This window comes from Notamacropus eugenii, chromosome 5 (genome assembly GCF_028372415.1).
Source record: "Notamacropus eugenii isolate mMacEug1 chromosome 5, mMacEug1.pri_v2, whole genome shotgun sequence".
NCBI lineage: Eukaryota > Metazoa > Chordata > Mammalia > Diprotodontia > Macropodidae > Notamacropus > Notamacropus eugenii.
The window spans coordinates 438,334,426-438,355,862 of NC_092876.1; the positions used below are offsets into that span (position 1 = coordinate 438,334,426).

At 36.0% G+C, this 21,437-nt stretch overlaps 1 protein-coding gene across 3 annotated transcripts in view; it reads left to right on the plus strand.

Moving 5' to 3' along the window:
- Positions 1 to 21,437, plus strand: part of CFAP47 (cilia and flagella associated protein 47) — a 917,896-nt gene that overhangs the window by 111,555 nt on the left and 784,904 nt on the right. For all 3 annotated transcript variants that reach the window (XM_072615192.1, XM_072615194.1, XM_072615193.1), the window contains exons 19-21: positions 241 to 318; positions 3,459 to 3,603; positions 10,270 to 10,361. In XM_072615192.1, the coding sequence (XP_072471293.1) occupies positions 241 to 318; positions 3,459 to 3,603; positions 10,270 to 10,361 (315 nt within the window). The remainder of the gene's footprint in view (positions 1 to 240; positions 319 to 3,458; positions 3,604 to 10,269; positions 10,362 to 21,437) is intronic.

Genomic DNA, 21,437 nt, shown 5'->3' on the forward strand with positions numbered 1-21,437 from the left:
AATAGATGTCTGGCACTTACTAGATTCCTAATAAATACTAACTGTGACTATGAATCCCCACCATGGGCATGAATTATAAGTGGCAATGATTCAAAGGAAAATGTGAGAATGAATTAGATCAAATTTACAAATTACTCTGGTACCCTGAGTTCTTTCATGTTAGACATTATAACATTTTAAAGCAGTCTTGATTATATGGTGTTTTATTCTTATAATATTTCACTTTTTCTTAAAAATTAGGTAATGATACGCCATGGAAATGATTTAGACCTTAGGATCGGTGGCTCTATAGAAATTGCTGATGTGGTTATCAGCCTGGTGAGTGTGCTGACTACTGATGTATTCATTCTCATTGATCCTTGCTAGTCCCCAACTTATATTTCTTTTATTCTAGCCCTATAATATAATAGCATTGCTCATATTAAGATACTGCTGATAACAATACTTGTAAACTATTGGTGAACATGTGGTGCCCATTGGCTGAAGAGCTTAATATTTGCAACTCTGCTTGTAAGTCTTTGACACCCTGCCCCCATACCCTGTACATCTTTCCCCTCAACCACCCAAAGCCATTGTTTCTGATACTCATATTAAAGACCAATTGGTTGCTATAGATATTTGCTTAATGCTGTGCCTCAAAGAATTCTCTAAGTGCTTCTTCTGTTTTCTCTGCTAGGAAAATTCCCCTCTTTATCCTATTATATTATGACTGCTTTAATATTGTACTGTTATAATTCTGCCTGAGCTCCAGTTTAATATTTCTGACTGCCATTTTTATCTGTATGTTCCAGGTAGATAGGCATCTCAAACTCAATATATTCAAAACAGAACTCATTTTTTCTTCCCAAATGGACCTCTTCTATTATCTTCCCTACTTTTCTATTTAGGGCACTATCTTTCCCCAGGAATCCAGTTCTGGAACCTAGGAGTCATCCTTTGCTCTTCACTCTCACTCACCCACTCCCACCATACACTATAATTTGCCAAGTCTTGTTGATTGAATCTTTTCAAACATCCTTCAAATCTGTCCCTTTCTTTCTAGGTAAATTTTGATGTCCAGAATCTGCCCAGTTAACTTGGAGTACACTGGCTAGGTCTTTCTTTCTTTCTTTCTTTCTTTCTTTCTTTCTTTCTTTCTTTCTTTCTTTCTTTCTTCCTTCCTTCCTTCCTTCCTTCCTTCCTTCCTTCCTTCCTTCCTTCCTTCCTTCCTTCCTTCTTTCTTTCTTTCTTTCTTTCTTTCTTTCTTTCTTTCTTTCTTTCTTTCTTTCTTTCTTTCTTTCTTTCTTTCTTTCTTTCTCTTTCCTTCCTTCCTTCTTTCCTTCCTTCCTTCCTTCCTTCCTTCCTTCCTTCCTTCCTTCCTTCCTTCCTTCCTTCCTTCCTTCCTTCCTTCCTTCCTTCCTTCCTTCTTTCTTACTTTCTTTCTCACTTTCTTCCTCACTTCTATATACTGGAACTCTCATCTCTTTTTAGGATTCAGCTCAAGGGTTACCTCCTTCAAGAAGCCTTTTTCTGATTCTTCCCCTCCCACCCACCATCCCCCTCCTGCACTGCCATCAATTACTGATTTCTTATTACAAGTCTTAGAAATGACTCTCTCCCATCATTCGATGACAAAAAAATTACTTCCTCTGTGCCAGGGCCCCAGCACTCTTCATCTTTTGTGTCAATGCTGAGCACTGCCTCCCTAGGCTGGAAGAAGTTCTGCTGTGGGTCCTGCCACTGGTGGGGTCTGAGGTTGTTCTCAAGTCAGGGTCAAGCACTACTCCGTGATGAACTGAATTTTGCCCTAGCACTGTCACTACTGGGGCCTGAATGCTGCCCACTTATGCCATGGCTGAGTGATGTCACTGCCTCAGGACTGAGCAGTTTACCCCTATGTGGGGGGTGAGCATTGCTTCTTTTGTTAAACTGAATCCTTCCATGGATGCTGTTTTCCTGCTATGCTGAGTTCCACATGCAGAAAGGGAGGCAGAAGACTACCTACCTCTCATTGGAAGCCACAGAAATAGAAAGACAGTTCATAGGAGCAAGAAAGGATGCTATCTCTCCTTTTAAACTGATGCTCTCCATCTTTTACCCCAGCCTAGTGAATTAGCTGGGAGATTTGTCTATATTTCAAATTCCAGAAAGGTCTTTGGACTCCTAGGGATTGGAGTCACTCATTGTTTACTTAATCAGATCATGAGAAGGATACTCAGCAAGAATAAAGCATTTATTTACTTGAATGCAGTTTTCTTGACTTTAAGTTGGCCATGTTGGCCAACAAAAGCCAAAGGGAGACACCTACCCTTGCCTGACTTCTGTACTTAGGCCACCCGAAAACTATACAAATGACCTTTATACAGACTCCCTTGAGTCAATGAAATAAGTATGTTTTCAATTCCTAAAACTAGCTCAGCCTAGGTGGCAGACGTTGCTTCTAACTGAGAAGTGTAGAATTTGGAGGTGGTATTTAGGTCTAGGAGGTTAGAGACCTATTGCTTTATAGATCCTTGTTTGTTTGGTGACTGATGAAATTATCAACCATGTTTGTTCTGCCATCCTCACCAAGAATGTAAAGCCTTTTTGTTTTGATTTTTTTTCAGGATGGAGTAGAGAATGTGTTATCTAGAAGTCAGAATTAGTTGATAGTTTTCAGTTATGCATTTTTTATTAAAGCCTTTTATAATGTATATATTTACATTTTACAACCAAATACATGCCATTTATTACAGGTCCATCACAAGGGTTTATCGAAGTCCATAGCATTTGTTCACTTTACAAAGCAGTACATGATCGGTTAGTTACATGGGTTATTGTGTGTATATTTCATCACTATAATCATTCATACTTATAATATGATTTATAGATTACTGTCTTCATGATTTTTTCATGATTGTCATTACTTGTTGAGTGTAAAGAATAGCCCAAATGTTTGAAAAATCTTTTCTGTCACCATCTGCCTTGTCCATTGGTTCCTCCCCACTGCCACCTTTATAGATCCACGATCTTACCATTTCTTCCCTAGTTTACTGTAGTAGCTTTCTAGTTGGCCTTCCTTTCTCCATTATCTACTCCTAAATATTCCTTGTGAATTGTCGAAAGTTTTATGTTCCTGTCACTGCTTTCACCATGCTACTCTTTTGTTTATTACCCTACAAGGCATGTAGGGTAATTGTGCATTAGTCACATTCTTTTTAAAATTTGCTGTACAATAAACAATATTAATGAAAAATGACGTTATTAAAATTTGTCTCTTTGAAATGAGCAAATTGGAATTTATAGTGAAGCATTCTTTGAGTAATCCTCCTCCCTTAAATAGGTTCTAACATAAGCCTTCTTTCCCTTGGCATAGTTATACTTTTGAACATATAACTTTATTGAAATGTTTGCTAATATAATTTTAAGCTTGTGTGAGCTGTTAACTTAGTTTCTCTATTTCCTACTTTTGACTTTTTTATTTTATTTTTATATTACAGAGCTTAATAAACTTCCAAGGTGTTTATGTTGGCTCTACAAAGGTTATTCCATTTTTACTAAATAACAAAGGTGCAACACGTGCCCGAGTAGAAATTGATTTATCAAACTACAAAGGTTTTACATTGGAATTTAAAGACCATGAAGGTATTTCTTTTCATCAGAATGACTTTGTTAAAGAAAAACTATTCAAAACTTTTGAAAAAAGTATTTTTTTACCAATAATTTTAAATTCTGCTACAGTAGCTACCTTTAGAATAGCATTTTTTTTGCCATGTATTAATATGACATTTTTTGAAGTAATAGTGATTTTGCCTTTTCAAAAATAATTATTGACTATTTACTATGTATTATACTAGGTTCTGTAGGGGATGTAAAGTTTAAAAAGACATGGTCCTAAAACCTTTTGGTTATGGCACACACTCTAGAATGGTTTCATCTGCAACTGTACATCAATCTTAATTAGTGACAGTGTATTCTTGAGAGTAAATATTTGAAGTTAAATTGGAAGGTATGGATGACAGAACCAGGATAGAAAAACAATTGTGACAGTGGTTGGGCTGAATCTAAAAGGGTAAGTCTCAGGAAGGAAAAAACATAAAATTTTAAACTCAGGTTGAAAAAGCAAGCCTTGGAAATACAGAATAAGGGAGGTTTAGTGAGAAAAGTAGTTTGTCTGAATAAGATCTGAGGTTTTTAGTGGACAGAAAACTCAGTATTTAAGTCAGAAGTGTGATGTGGCGGCTACAAAATGCTACTGCATTTTGGCCTACGTTAAAAGGGGCATAGCTTTGAAGAGTAAGGAGGTGATGGTATATCTGTAATCTTCGTCAGTCAGAACTCATCAGTAGTACTGTGTTCAATTCTGGGTACCATTGTTTAAGAAGGAAAGTGATAAGCAACAAAGCATCCAGAGAATTGTAACCAGGTTAGGGAAAGGCTTTCATGTCATGTGAAGACTGGCTGAAAAAAAACTGGAAATGTTTAGCCTGAGAAAGAGAAGATTTATGGGAGCTTACTTTTTGGAAGAACGAGTCTCTGTGTATCCTCTAAGGAGCCCCCCAGCTTTGATAACCCAGATGTGGCTGCTTTTCTCTCTGGTAATCTCAAATAGACGGTACTTCTAGAAGAATACTATGTATGAAATTATGAGATATGAAAAAAACATGGAGTAAATAAAATTCCTAGCCAGAAAAGGAAGTAGAGCTTTTCAGTCTACTGAATAATTAAAGACGAAAGCAGAGCCATTTGTTCTGAAGTTCATCAGCCACCACCAAGGATCTGATCTGTATACAAATGCGAATCAGGAACAGGACTTAATCTTTCCTGATTCCTATTACAAACCTGATACTTTGTCATTAACAGAATGCACTCTAATATATTGTGATGTCTTTATTCAATAAGTGCTTATTAAGTCCCTGTCCATGGTATTTGATAACCACGATGGCGCTGAAGTAGCAGCACCAAAAGAATCTGCCCTAGTCTATCTATCCAGAGAACAGATGTTACAGTAGTAAAGCAAGCCCAAGAGCTTTGGGAATAGTACTCTTCCACATCAACCCCCTGCAGACCACCAGCCTGCTTACAGCTGAGGCCTCATAGCCATCAGCAGCAGAAAAAAATGCTGTGCAGAAACTATGGCCCCTAGCTACCTGCCAGTTGAAACATACAGGACAGGTGAGCCAGCCTAACTGAAGTTGGAGGGCACTCTGAGGGAGAAGCAGGAGGCAGTACATGCCAGATTAATCAAACTACCATTACCACCTTGATCACCACTCTCTCTCCTCAGACTCAAATCTCTCTGTCTTCTCACTTACTTATCCCAAGACCTGTGATGCCATCAGTGTAAGGAACTTCCTGGGGAGGGGACTCTCTCTACCAATGCCTATCACAACTATTCTGGTACTCAGTTACTTGCCCAGAAGAATAAGAGGTTAAATGATTTGACCAATATCACACAGCCAGTGGACATAAGGAGTGGGACTTGATACCAGGTCTTTCTCACTTTGCTTTATATTGCCTCCTAAACGACTTTGCACATAGCTAGTATTTAATCTGCGTTTGTTCAATTGAATAGATTTAATGTTTTATTTAATTTTTTATCTGTTCTTTTCATTTCTGACTGCATCATTTTTTGTTCTAGCTTTCATGTTTCCAGAGGGCAAAAACCATGCCTGTCTAATTCTCTTTTTCACATTATTTAACCCAATGCTGTGCACAGTTAATTGTTTACACTTGGTAGAAACTCACTAAACATTTCCTTTATTACATCATTTTTATTTGTTATATCATATCAAGGGTTATTGGAAAGGGTTAGTGGAAGAAAATGAATTGGAAAGTGGAGAGAGTAGCTAGCCATGGAACTGTCATGTTCAGGAAGGTCTAAGTTTAAGGATGCTACCATTTCCTTTCAGATTCTTGGAGTTTTGGATAGTGGGGAGAGAGGTAGTCAGTAGTATGATTTCAGATAACTAAAACTGCTTCAATAGCTACTTTTGAGTGTCTCTTTAAATTAAAGATCGCAGAATTTTGGAGTTAGATGAGAACTTAGTAGCCATCAAGTCCAGTCCCCATATTTGAAAAGTAATCCCCTCTGTAGCATAACCAACCAGTGATAATGTAGCTTCTCATTGAAAATTTCTGAGAGAAAACTTACCAGCTCCCAAGAAAGTCTAATTTTGGGGTATATATCTAATATCTAATTATTGAGAAGATTTTCTTGCATATCAAACCTAAACTTTCCTCTTTTCAGCTCCCATTTGGTGCTCCTGGTTCTGTACTCTGGGGCCAGGTAGTCTTATCTTTAATAAGTCTCATCTCTTTCCTAGATAACAGCCCTTCAAATTCTTGGCTAATTATAGTTACCCCTTGAGATTCTCTTCTCCAAGTTAACTATGTTTAGGTTCTTCAAGTGATTCTTTTATGACATGAACATAAAAACTTCACAGTTCTGATCGCTGTCCTCTGGATGTTCTGTGGTTTATCAATTTCCTTCTTAAATTGTACACTATTATAGAGGCAGTCTTACTAGGATGAAGCATGGAGGGACCAACTCCCTTCTTATTCCTGGAAGCTATGTATCTCTTGGGGCAGGTATATGCACAGTGGATAGTGTGCTGGGCTTGGAGTTCAGGAAGTCTCATCTTGCTGAGTTCAAATTTGATCTTGCCTACTTACTAGCTGTGTGACCCTGGGCAAATCACTTAACCCGTTTGCCTCAGTTTCTTCATCTATAAAATGAGCTGGGGAGGGAAATGGCAAACCACTTGAGTATCTTTGCTAAGAAAACTCCAAATGGGGTCACAAAGAGTTGGACACAACTGAAAAAATGACTGAAACCAACAACAATAAAACCCCAAACTCCAGTCTGTTATCTTATCAAAGTTGGATTATCTCCAACAGAGCAGACTGCATCCCATCATAACTAGTATTTAACACTTTAAGCTTTCAGAGTGCTTTTCATATATTATTTCATTTGTTCCTCATGCCTGCTCATTCTGTGTAATTCTTGTCTATGTCCCTCCCTCGCTTCAACAAATTTCTAACAGGAAACTTGAGTCAGAACTCATTAGGTTCTCTTGATACTGCAAGGATACAAATGGAGTCCATGAGTTATCTGTGTGCATGCCTTGCTTTTACTATCTCCTTTTAAAATCATATTTTTATGCCACTTCTCCCATATAATTTCTTGTTTATAATATGTGGCAGTCTGCCTATGCCCACCATATGTCACCCAGTTGTCCTTTAGGTGAATTATAACATTATTTCTTTGGAGTATTCCATGACTTAATGCTATAAAACCTCACTAAAACTATATTGGTGTTAAAAAAAAAAAGATAGGTTTTTGCTTCAGGGAGAAATATGGTATCAATAAAAACATAGTGAAGCTTCCCAAAGGGAATCTAGACCCCTCCTTTTCTCCTGTCCAATTATGGATCTAAATTATTTTCCATTATGTAGTGTAGTGTCTGTCTTAGGCACACACTGATTGATGTAGTTGTCCATCAAACTGGAGAACTGACATTCATCATTCTCTTGGTTTTCACTTACAGTTTTGGCTCACTTGTTGAGTCAAGGGAATTGGAATACTATTGCTCCCCATTGCCACTTCTATGCTCTTCCCCTGTCTCCATCACTGTCACGAACACCTTTTTTCCTCTTCATTATCTCACATCACTCAGATGCCTTCTGCTATTATCTCCTTCACCCTTGCCTCACATAAAGAGGGAGCCTTTACTCCTTACTAAACCAAATGCCCCTTATCTGCAGAAGTGATCTTATTCTATCTTGTCACCTCCAATAAATTATGCCCTCTGTAATCCCCACTCTTACTTATTTTCAGTCTCTCCCTGTCTATACGCTTTTTTATTGCCTATAAACTTGCCCATGTCTCTCTCATCCTCAAAAAACCTTCCTTAATCCTTTCATCCCTGCCAACTACTATCCTCTATCTCTTCTTCTCCTTGTGGCTAAATTCTTTAAGAAGGTCATCTACAATAGATGTCTCCACTTTCTTTCTTCTTAGTCTCTTCCAATTCCATCATTCCACCAAAACTGTTTTCTCCAAGGTTACCAATGATCTCTTAACTTCCAAATCCAATAGCCTTTTGTCAGTTCTCATCCTTCTTGACCTCTCTGTGGTCTTTGACACTGTCAATCACTCTCTTTTCTTTGATACTCTCTTTTCTCTAGGCTTTTGGGATACTACTCTCTCTTAACTCTACTTCTACCTAATTGCGCCTTCTTAGTCTCCTTTGCTGGATCTTCATTCAGATCAAGCCCTCTAATTGTAGGTGTGAAAAAAGATTTTCTCCTGGGCCCTCTTCTCTACAGACTTCACTTGGTGACTTCATCAGCTCCCATGGATTTGATTACCATTTCAATGCTCATGTTTCTTAAATTTATCTCTCCTGCCCTAACTTTTCTCTCTATTGACTTCCAATCTCTCATCTCTAATTGCTTTTCAGACATTAAAACTGGATGCCCAGTTTTAAATATCCTAAACTCAACATGTGCAAGACTGAATTCATAATCTTTCACCCTACCCCTTCTCCCAACTTCCCTATTACCATGATTGAGGGCACCACTATTCTCCAAGTCCTCCAGGCTTGCAATTTAGGTTTAATCCTGGATTTCTTAATATTTCTCATCCCTCATATCCAATCACTTTTAAGGTCTCTTGATTTCACCTTTGCAGCATCTCTCAAACAAACATCTTTTTCTCCTCTGATACTGTCATTACTCTAGTGTAGGGTCTCATTACCTCATACTTTGCTATTGTCATAGCCTATTAGGGGATGATCTGCCTGCCTCAAGCCTCTCCCCACTTCAATCCATCTTCCATTCAGCCCCCAAAGTGATTTTCCTAAAGTGCAGGTCTCACCATCTCAACACCTCTCCTTCCCCTCCACTCTAAACTCCAGTGGCTCACAATAACTTCTATGATCTAATACAAAATCTTCTGTTTGGTGTTCAAAATCCTTCATAATCTACTTTTCTACCACTAGACTTTATGGAAATTCCTACCATATACTCTTTGACTTTTGACACTGACTTCCTTGCTGCTCCATGGTCAAGGTGCTCCATGTTTTGGCTCTGGACACTTTCTCTAGCTGTCCCTCATTCTTTAAATGCTTTCCCTCCTCATCTTTATCTCTCAACTTCCTTTGCTTTCTTCAGGCCCAACTAGAATCCCATCTTCTACAAGGAGCCTTTCTCAACCCCTGGTGATTCTAATGCCTTTTCCTCTTCATTATTTCCTATTTATTCTTTTTTTTGTAATTCTATGTATATATTTGTTTGCATATTGTCTCTCCAAATAGATTTCAGTCTCTTTGGGGATAAGTGCTATTTTTTACCTCTTTTCCTAACTCAGATACTTAGCACAGTATTGGCAAATAAATACCAGGTGCTTTGTACATGTTTATTGATTGACTTTTAGTATCCTCTCCATTAAACATCTTCTAAAATGATCTCTCAGTGCTTTTAAGATTTTGTCGCTTTGGTCATAGTTTCTCCTTGTGGATATCCTTATTCTGGTCCAGTGACTCCTCTAGTCTATTTCATCATATAACATGTCAGAATTCAAATATAGCTTATTTGTGCATATTTGTTTGCTTGTTGTCTCCTCCTTTAGATTTGAGCTCTTTGAGGACAGGGACCGTTTGCCTTTTTTTGTTGTCTCCAATGCTTAACATGGTGCTTAGTAAATGCTTATTGATTAGTTTATTGACATCATTATTCTCTTGGTTTTCCTATATTTATTTATAATTTCAGTCACAGTTTTGGTTTAATGTTTTCTTTACTTTTTCGAACATTCCTTTAAGACTCCTCTCTTCTTTTACCTACCAGTGCTCCACATATCAAAAGATTTCTAAAATCAAAACCACTTTCATGGCAGTTTCCTCAATTAATTATGGGAGAACAGACGTTTTATAGTCTGAAATTAGCTGCTACCCAGACCTTTACTTCAGTTATATATTTATACTTGTGCTCCACCCTTTAATGCATTTAATCTTTATTTATTTGTGATATGTTTATCTAGTGATCTATTTTTGTTTGCTTATATTTTATTCATACATTTTGCCACATTTGTAAGCGTTGATATTGACTTTTTATGTTTTAAGTTCTTTGAGGTAAAGGAGTATTTGTGTATAATATACTTGTATGACATACATGTACAGTAATGTAACATTATGGAATAATTATTATTTCATTTTTTTGTGGTGAAATTTCTCAAATTGCCAGATTAAATATTTTCCTGCACTTTATCTGAATATATTTGATAAATACATTTTTTATAACTTTGAACAGTCTTCAGAGAACCCACACTTCCTTATTCGTATGCCGTGGAATTAGAAAAACAGACATCGTTGGAATGTGGACTAGCATTTTCTCCCAAAGAAGTAAGTTTTGTTAATCTAAGCCAAGTCTAAATTATTCACAACAGGTTTGTTTGTGTTCAAAATCAACTGGTAATCCAAAAACTCATTTGTACTTGTGTTGGAATTTATTTTGTATTTTTATTGAGTATGGGTATGTTCAGCACACTGAGAATTCCTTTAAAGGAAAATATTGAAATCCTGCTGCAGAAACCTCACCCAGGAATTGCTATGAATTTTTCTTTTTAGTCATCCAACATCCATTATTCAAATATTTTCCATTTTGGATGAAAACAAAACTCTTTGAAATGCCTTTAGTAAATTGGTGGGCTTGCAATTTTACCCATGTTATAGTCTTTTCAATAACACAGTTTGCAACTCATTCTGTTCCTCATCTGAGGCAGTTTTTATCCATGTACTCTTGTGAATTCTGTAAAAGAAATTAAATTTTATTTTTTCAAATAAAAAGTATTTTTCCATTCTTATTGTCCTTCTGCTTTCTGCTGTGGGAAGAAAAAAAACACCTTTCTAGTAAATATGCAGAGTACAGGGGAAACAAATTTATACTTTTCCCAAAATATGTGACTTATTTTGCTTCTTAAGACCATTACCTCTCTCAGTAGGTAAACTTCAATGTTAGTCATAACATTAGTGCTCTGGTTGTTCCTTGCATTGATCAGAGTTTTTAAAGCTTTCTAAGTTATTTATCAACACAAAGTTGTCATATAAATTGTTTTCCTGTTTCTTCTCACTTCACTTGCCATTAGTTCACACAGATATTCCATTGTTTCTCTGAAACTGTCCCATTCATCATTTCTTATAGTATAATAGTATTCCATTAGATTCATATACCAGTTTTTGTTCAACCATTCCCAATGGATACCTCCTTAGTTTCTAGTTCTTTGGCACCACCAAAAGCTGCAATAAATATTTTTTGTACATATGGGTCTGTTAATTCTTTCTGTGATCTCTTTATAGTATAGGTGTAATAGTGATATTGCTAGATCAAAGGGTATACAAAGTTTAATGTCTGTGGGAGCATAATACCAGATTTCAAGAAAGTGCCTCTTTTTCAGCATCCTCTTCAATATTTATACTTTTCTACTTTTCTGTATTTTTTTTGACTAATCTGATGACTAATCTGATGGCCATAGGGTGGAATCTCCAAGATGTTTTAATGTTCATTTCACTGCTTATTAGTGGTTTGGCACATTTTTCCACATGACTACTGATAGCTTGGTTACTTCCTAAAGTTTTTAGAACAATTTGTAAAGTATAGGTATTAATTGTTCTTTAAACGTTTGATAAAACTGGTCCTGTGAGGACCAGGATTATGATTTGTTTTTTGACCCACTCTTTATTTAGGAATTTATTGTCAAGTTTCCATTTGGGTCAATGTTTTCCGTTTGTGTTTTGAAAAAAATTGACTCCTTTTATTGTTTTATGATCTGTAAAGGATGTGTTTACTACTTCTGCCTTTTTACATTTGTTTGCAGTATCTCTGTACCCTAGTTCATGGCCATTTTTGTAAAGTTGTTGTGTTTGTCCATCATTACCAAAGAATATTATGCCATCAGAGAAATGATGACATGACTTGCACTTGACTTTATTTTGAGTAAGGGAGGGCTGTGCAAGGTCACCAGCTTCACTGCTCCTCCAGAACCATCTGAATCCAGTGACCTCCATTCATCAGCATGACTGGAGATGTTCCAGGATGCACCGGGAGACCTTGGCCCCTTTAGGCCAATGTCTTTGCGGGTACTCACTTAGGGTGAGGTAACATCCATTCATTGAATAAGCATGTTTAAGAAATGTCCAGGGCATGGCCCCTTTAATGAGTGAAAGAAAAAGAAAGACATCAGGCTGAGAGGGAAACAGCACCAGTTATTACTGATAATCACTCTTAAGCCAGGAGGCTCCAGAACAGAGCGCTTAGGCAGAGACCTATTGTTGTCTGAGCTTTAGAGTGCATTAGGTTTAAGGTTTTCAGAAAGGAAGGGAAAGGAAAGGAAAGGAAAAGAAAGGAAAGGAAAGGAAAGGAAAAGAAGGGAAGGGAAGGGAAAGAAAAAGGAAGGGAAAGGAAGGGAAGGGAAAGGGAAGGAAGGGAAGGTGAAGGGAAGGGAAGGAAAGGAAAGGAAAGGAAAGGAAAGGAAAGGAAAGGAAAGGAAAGGAAAGGAAAGGAAAGGAAAGGAAAGGAAAGGAAAGGAAAGGAAAGGAAAAGTTCCATATCATGCTGAGAAATCCCCCACTCTTTTGGTTTCCTTTACAACTCATTTTGCTTCTTTATCGGAGACTGTTATTTAAGATCTCTATCTGGTCTGTCAGTTTAGATATGTTATATCTTTAGATGGTATTCCTCTGTTTATTTTGTCTTCTTAGTTTTGTTAGTATATAATTATATATAATAGGTTCTGATTATCCATTTTATTTCCTCTGGTTTTCTTGTGATTTCGTCTTGCTAATTTAGCATTTTATTGATTTGATTTTCTTCCTTTTTAATCAGAGCAGCTAAAAGTTTATCAATTTCTTTAGTCTTTTTTTTTAAACTAGCTTTTAGTTTTATTCTTCATTTCCATGTTTTGTTTTGTTTTGTTTTTTTGGTTTCTGCTTTATCTATTTTTCCTCTAGTTTTTAATAATCTCCTCTTTTGTACTTATTTTATGTTTGTTTACATATTGGCTTTCTGATTTTTTAGATGTATATTCAGTTCATTAATCCACTTTTTTCTATTTTTTATATATATAAAGATATGATTTTTGTTCATGGACTACTTTAACTGAATTCTAGAAACTTCAGGATGTTGTTTCATCATTGTAATTTTCTTTCACAGTTATTAACTTTTTTTTTGCAATTTTGTTTTTGACCCACTCATTATTTAGTATTTCATTGTCAAGTTTCCATTTTTTTCTGTTTTTCATTTGTATTTCCTGAAAAAATGGATTCTTCTTATTTTTTTATAATCTGTAAAGGATGTGTTCACTATTTCTGCCTTTTTACATTTGTCCACAATTTCTCTGTACCCTAATTCATGGCCATTTTTTGTAAAGTTACATATCATGCTGAGAAATATGTATATTCTTTTGCAGTTCTTTTTAGAAGACAGAATAAGGCTTTTAACCCTACTTTCTCCTGCAATTCACTCAATTTCATATTTTCCCTTTCTTTTATCTTTTTGTTGGACATGGTCAAAATTGAAAGATAGATATTGAAATCTATCCTTTTTTTAAAAAAAATTGTCTGTAGATTATTGTTGAGTAAAGGTTTTTTATGACTTTAGATGCCAAGGCATTTGGAACACATTAGTTTAATACTGATATCTGTTTGTTGTTTATGGTTCCTTTCAGAATAATATGCTTTTCTTTTTTATTTCGATTAATTTTTTTGAATTTTTTTCTTTGTCAATGAATATAATTGCAACTCCTCCTTTTTTGTATTCTCCTGATGCTTGGTAAATTTATTTTTCCAGTCACTTAGTTTCATTCTGTGTATGTCTTTGTTTTTAAAATATTTTTCTTATAAAAAACAAATTGTCACATTTTGCTTTCTTATGCAAACTGTCACTTTTTTTTGGTTTTATTGGCTTATTGAATTCATTAACATTTAAAATGATGAGCATGAATTTTAAATATTCATCCATTTATCTCTAATTTTATTTTTAAAGTTATAATTTTTCCCCTCTTTGAGTATATATAATGTCTCTTCAGTTACTTTAATCTCTTAAAAGCTGACTATTCCTGCAAGCTTTCTTTTCCCTCACGCAAAACCCTCTCTCCTCTTTGTTCCCCCTTTTCCTTTGGAGTTTTGCTTATTAGATCCAATTTCTTACCTGCTTTTATCTGATTACTTAATTACCCCCCCCTTTTTATTTTCTCTCAGCCAATGAGAACCCTCTTCTTCCTCTCCTCCCTTTCAACTAATCCTGCTTATTAGCTTTTTAAAATTAAGTTTTTTGTATCACTTGTCAGAGAGGATTTCTCTCCCTCACTCTTTAACTATCCATTCTCCCTTTCTGTTTAATCTAGTCCAGAAATAGGGAATCTGAGGCCTCGAGTCCATATGTGGTCTTGAGGTCATGTATGGTCTTCTAGGTCCTCAAGTGCAGACCTTTGACTGAATCTGAACTTAACAGAACAAATCCCCTTAATAAAAGAATCTGTGCTGTAAAATTTGGACTCAGTCAAAAGACCACCCTTGAGGACCTAGAAGACCAAATGTACCTTCAAGGCCACAGGTTTCCCACTCCTGCTGTAGACCCTCATTCTCTTTTTCATGACCCCCATAATTATCTAGTCTCTCTTTTGTCTGCATTTCTCATGGCATCAAAATTTCTGAGGTGCCCATCCTGGATTCTTTACTCTAAGCAGTTTCTGTCACTGCTTTGTTACTACAGGATATAGAGAGGACATTTATTTGTGGCAATACTATTTCCCCACCATGTTCCTGATCATGTAGCTCACTTCTCCAGACCCTAAGGAGCTCCAATATAACTTCCTTTCCCATCAAGGCTGGCAAGACGTATGATCTCTCTAAACATCAGACTCCACAGACAACATCTGGAGTAAGGTCCCTATCTCCCTTGATGGAACATTTCTCTTTACCCTCTGAAGCATTAATAAGTGTCAATTCCTCCTACCACCAAATTAAGGCTTTACTCTTCCCCTCTCCCTGCTTAAGGGTCTTTCTTCATCTCCTCACCTGCATGCTGTTTTTCTTGAGTGACTTTCTCATCATTGCTAGCCTCTAACTTGACCAAGACATATCACACACTTCCCTCTATCTGCCCTCTTCCCTCCAGTCTCCCATTTTGTAATTAATCCCATAAAAACATTGATTGGTGGTATGCCATGAGGCTTAATCCATGTCTCAAATATATTTCTCTACCATCACTTCTACCTGATTTTCACCTTCACTCATTTCTTTGTGTATTTTTAGAAATGTCTCTTTTTGATCTCTACTGTCACTCTGTTGCTGTCGGCTTTTGCATTTTTCACCCCTTTGCATTTCTGTCATTTGGGGTTTTCAAGAGGCAAATAATTTCTTCAGGTCTGATTTTCTTTTTCAGAATGTTTCAGTTGCCTCTCTGTTATTGAATACTCATATCTTTTCATTTATGGTTAAGCTCAGATTTGCAATTGGTAAACTTGGACTACGTCTTGAGTGAGCTCCATTGCCCTTTGCAACATATTATTCTAGTCTCTCTGGCATTTTTTGGTGGATGCACATTAGTACTACGTTATGTGAATTTATTTTCCTTTGAATCTGAAGGTTTTTCTCCTGGTTGCTTGCAGAATTTACTGTTTTTCAATGGAATTGTTAAATGTGTCTTTGTGTTTACAGCCTTGGGTGTTTTCTGGAGATAATCTATGGATTTCCCTGATTGACACTTTACTTCTATATTCAGAAGTCCTGGGTGCTTTTCTTTCTGTTATTTCTTGTGTTATGACATTCAAGTTTTTTGAATTGTCACCTTTTTCTAGAAGACCTGTCATCTTTACATTATCTCTACATGTCCTGTCTTTGAGATCAATATATTTTGTTTACGTGAAAAACATTTTCTTTTTCTGTTATTGCTTTCTCCTTTTCCCAGAATGTCTCTTTATATATTTACATTACCAATTATTTATCTGTTTTTTTGTTTCTCTAGTGAGATTTGTTCCTACAGATTCAAGATTTTCTATTTTGTCACTTATTTCATTGTGCAGATCATAACTTCTGCTCTCAAAATTTACATTTCTCTTTTGAACCACTTAGGAAGAACATGTGGTTCCATTCTCTCCTTAAAATCAAAAAGGAATTCTTCCTCATTAAGTGTTAAGTTGTTTTAATTTATTCTGCAGTATTTATTCATTTACTGTATCTGGAGGCTATATTTTCCTTATGTCTTCCATATTGATTTATCTGCCTATGCTGAAGCTTTTAGGGTTTTCTTCTGTTTGAGATCTTTGGAAATTTAAATCTTTCTTTTCTCCCTTGTTTTTTCTTACTCTTCAGTTTCTTAATACTTTCCCTCTGATAGTAGTTTTCTTGAGGGCTGGATTTCAAAGGGTCACAGACTCCTGTGCTAGGCAATTTACAGCTTACCTGCCTAGGTCTCTGCCCTAAAGACTTTTGAGAGGAAAGAACTGTTTCTAGTTTCATGCTGAGCTCTGTCCCTTAGACTTAGTGGAGTGCCTCACACCCCTCACACAGGATGTCCTACCCCATTCTCTCTGTTCTCCACTTTGTACAAAGCACTGGCATGCTGCTACAAGCATGGTTTGAACAAAGTTTTACTGTTTGGAGTTTGGATCTCCAAGCCATTAGGAAAATGGGGAGTGGGGTTGTAAGGTGTAGAGTTGAGTTCTATTTCAAACCCAGAAGTATGTTATGCCTTGTTCCTTCTGGTCCTTTACTCTTCTGCATAGCTCTGTTGCAATACAGAATGCTACCTCCTTGCTGGCTATTGTGGCCTCTACAAATTTGTACAGTCTGAAGTTTGAATCTCCACGGCACTGGAAAGAGGGAAAGGAAAGCAGGTAATGAGGTTGTGTTCTTTTCCAAACCCATAAGTCATGTTGGCAAGTAGAACCTTGCATCCAGGAGCATGGTAGGTAGTGTGGGAGAGCATGCTAAAAGAGCATAAGTTTAGGTATTATTAGTTCAGAAAATTTTTACCTTTGGGTTCTTGGTTGGTAAGTCATGGAGACAACTTAAATTGCTTTATCTATGGAGCATAATTTCTGTTATAGAAGATCAAAGAAAATGTCTAATCTTCCCTCTTGTTGGTAACATGAGCCAGAGGATCTACCAAGTGTTCTAGAAGCATTTCTCTCCATTTTTTAAAAAACATTCTGCAAGTACTACAACACTTGAGTTGCTCAGTTGTTCACCTTTTATCATCATTTGTGACAAATCAGTATCAGTCATAAATCTCAGCATACTTGTATCCCTTATGTATCTCATCATTGCCCCTTGGGTCACAATTCTGATTCTTTAGAGGCTATGATACTCCATGATACACAGTAATATGAAGAGTGCTGTCTCTGGAGAATATTGGTGTTTTGTGTAAGGAAGCAACTTGGGATTACTGAAAATACTACTACTCAAATCATGCAGTAATGGAATGAACATTGTTTCTGTTATTAGAGAACCCCATTTTGAATGACCATAGCTTTCCACTTACTCCTTGTGTAACCAAGCAAATCACTATCTCTGGATCTCAATTTCCTCATTTGTAAAATAAGATTATTGGTCTGCATAAAGTCTGAAGTCTAAATTTATGGTCCTGTGACCTTTTTACTACTACAGACATACCTTGGATGTATTGCAGGTTCAGTTCCAGACCACTGCAATAAAGTGAATATTGCAATAAAGTGATGAATTTTTTGGTTTCCTAGGAAAGTTATCTTTACACTATACTATATTTGTGCAATAATATATCTAAAAATATACCTATCTTAATTAAAATACTTTTCTTGCTAAAAAATGCTAACCATCTGAACCTTGGATAAGTTGTAATGCTTTTGCTGGTGGAGGGTCTGGCCTCAATATTCATGGCTGCTGACTGATTAGTGTGGTGATTGCTGAAGACTGGGGAGGCTGTTTCATTTTCTCAGTATAAGACAACAATGAAGTATACTGCACTGATTGACTCTGTCTTTCACTTGAACTCTTAGAGGCCATTGTGGGGTTATTAACTGGCCTAATTTCAATTTGCTGTCTCAGGGAATAGAGTAGTTTGAAGAGAGATGGGGAACAGTGGGTCAGCGGAACAGTCACTTCACATACAACATTTATTGATTAAGTTCCCCATCTTATGTGGTGATGGTTCTTAGTGCCCCGAAGCAATTACAATAGTTCCACCAAAGATCAAATCATAGGTAATCATAACAGATATAATAATAGTGAAAACTTTGAATTGCCAGAGTTACCAGAAAGTGAGACAGAGAAATGATGTGAGCACATGCAGCTAGAAAAATGCTGTCAATAAATTTGCTGAGCTTAGGCTTGCCACAAACCTTCAATTTGTAAATGACACATCTGTGAAGTGCAATAAAGCAAGGTGTACCTATCCTAGGTATATCTACCGATGGATGAACCTACAGGGCTCTTCATCTAATGACATATTAACCCTAGATAGGGTCACAAAGAGTCAGACACAACTGAACAACAACACCCTTGAGTAATCCATGTTCTTTACCTCTTTGGTTTTTCTTGTGTAGGTTGATCTAGTTCATAGATTGTTTGAATAGTTGGGGATTTTATTAAGAAGATCCTTTCATATTCTAGTTTGTTCCTATTAGCATGTTATCTAAAAAGCATTTTGACTGAACCAATGACTTTTTGGGTTCTTCTAGAGGACTTTCCCATTTACAAAGAATCTTCCATTTGTATTTTGTGCAGTATATCCATCACAATCATGGTTCATATTGTTGACCAGTATCCATTCTTTTTTATGTCTTGCTAGATGTTGATTATCAGGTTAGTGACCAAAATTATCTTTATGGTGCATTTACCAAGGAATTTTGTGAATGTACTGTGTTTTTGAGTGATTTCTTGTTGGTGGAGAATATTTTAAGGCATTGTTTTGATTGTCAAGTAAATTTTTTTCTTTGTAACCAATAAAATAATATCTTGTGTTGTCTCCAGTCAGTTGTGTGACTATGGAAATTTGTTTTGTTGTAGAAAATTATTTACACAAGCCTACTTGTTTCTTTTATTTTCAGCAAGCGTGTCCTTAACATATAATAACGTATATAATTTTGCTACATATTTACTGGGATGTTTAAATGTGTTCTGTCAGTAATGATGGATATTCTTTTAATTAATTTTTTTGTAATAACATTGATCATGATTTTTTTTCTGGTTATATTATCCCTTCTTTTTAGTTATATATCTTGAATATATAACTGATTTATTGATTCTGATATCAATAAATCCTTTGATATTTTGATTTGATCCTTTAATAATTTGAAAATTGTGTTGCTTCCACCCATCAAGAATTAATTCTAGTTATATTTGGTTTGGTCCTACTGCCCTTTGAACTGACTTGAAGCGCCACTTTCATTTCCTCCTTGTACATTAAGTACCAGGTGTTGAGTCCAATCATGGCATTTATGGACTTGATGATGGTATAGAATCATAAATGCTAGCAGATATGTTGCATTTTGTCTATTTGTTCTCTTTTTTCTAATTCATCTATAAGTTCTTTTGGAGTCATCTGACTTAGTTGAGTGAAGGTTTCTATAGACATATTTTCTTCTTCTCCTCAGCTCCTTGATTTTTGTTGTGAGACAATACTCCTTGTTGGAGGTATTGGATCTGAACTGAGTCTTGAAGACTGGGTAAGATTTTATTAGGCCAAGGGAAAGGAAAAGAAGTATTTTATAGAAGAAAGATGACATGAAGAAATGCGAGAAGGTTGGAAAGCATACGTTTCACGAACAGGGAATAAACTTGGCTGAAACAGAGGGTTGATCTAAAAGAGTTATGAGAGATACAGCATAAAAGCTAATTTGCTGAGGGATTAAAAAGGAGCTTAAATACTTAACCATTAGACACTTCATCCTGTAGTTTAGTGGTCTCCTAAGTGAGAATGACATGGCTTACTGTAAGGAGGACCATGGTGTGACACCAAGAAATATTTGAACAGGGTGTGAATATATGGGCAAAGCTACCATTAGGGAAATTTCCTCCCTCCCTTTCCCAGAATATCCATTCCTTATCCTCCAGAGGCCCTCATGAATGTGGGAGGGGTCCCCCTGAAAGGTGGGTTCTATCCTAAGAGAAAGTGACCAGTGAGTGTTTCCCTTTTTCCTTGTTCATTTGGAGTGAAATAGAGTTTCACAGCATGAGCAGGAAAAAGAGAGGATGCAGGAAGTGATAGGCCATGATTATGTGAAGGTAGGATCTCATTGCATTATCTTTTCCCCAAACCTACTCCTCTTTGAGACCTCCCTATTTCTATCAAGAGAACTACTTTGTTTTTTTTTTTTTTACCTGTTTACAGCATGAGCATCATCTTTGATTCTTTTCTTTCACTCACTTCACATAGCCAATTATTTGACAAATCTTGTCTCTACAACATCTCTAGTGTCTCTCCCTGTCTGTACTCTCAGAGCCACCATCCTGGTTTAGGATCTCATTACCTTTTGCTGGACTATTTCAATAGCTTTCTAATTAGTCTCACTGCTTCAACCCTCTCATTTCTTCAGTTCATCCTCTTCAGAGATTTTTGCAAAGCTCCGATATGAACATATTAGATTAGATATATTGCAGTGTATTCTTATGCTAGAAATGAGACTTGAATCCAGATTTTTCTGGTTCAGAGACTGTTTCTTGATTAATACACCATGCTGCTTCTTGCAGTTGTTTTATAGAAAGCAAATTAATGCTATTAATTAAAATACTTGTGCCAATTTTATAAACAGTGTTTTTTTTTGATTCTAATAGCGTTTTGTGTATACACAGTTTAATATACCATAACTGGTACCATTCATCCTGTACTTGCCTCTTAATAAATGCTTTACATTTTTAGTTTCATCGGCTTTAACTGACTATACAATATGATGGTAGTGGACCAAGTTCGTTTTATGAATCTGTTTACATAATTGGTACTTTCTTGTCTGTGGTCAACAATTTGAATTTTTGGTATCTATCTACAAGATAAATAAGCCCATTAGATTTCATCTACTTCAATCTTTTTCACATGAAAAAACAACTGGAGCATATTTTTGTGTGAAACAACTCCATTTTTTTCTTTTAAAAATATGTTTTGATACTTTTCCCCTTTATAACAAAGTCATTTCTGGAAATGAAATTTACCTGTCTCCAGACTGAAATCTCATTTTAAATATTGTTTTTATTGGCATAAATTTATTATTACCTCATCTTAATTTCTGAATATATTCATTCCCACTCTTAAGCTATTGAGACATTCTTGGTAACAAAAAAAAAAAATTAAAAGAGAGAAGATAAGTAGTTTAGCAAAACAAAATACGCCAACCATGTCTTATAGTAAGTGTAATATTCCATACCTATAACAGTCTGTCTGTAAAAAAAAGAATTGAATTTTCTAACTTTTTTTTTTGAGGTTAATTTTGGTCATTATAATTGTTAGCA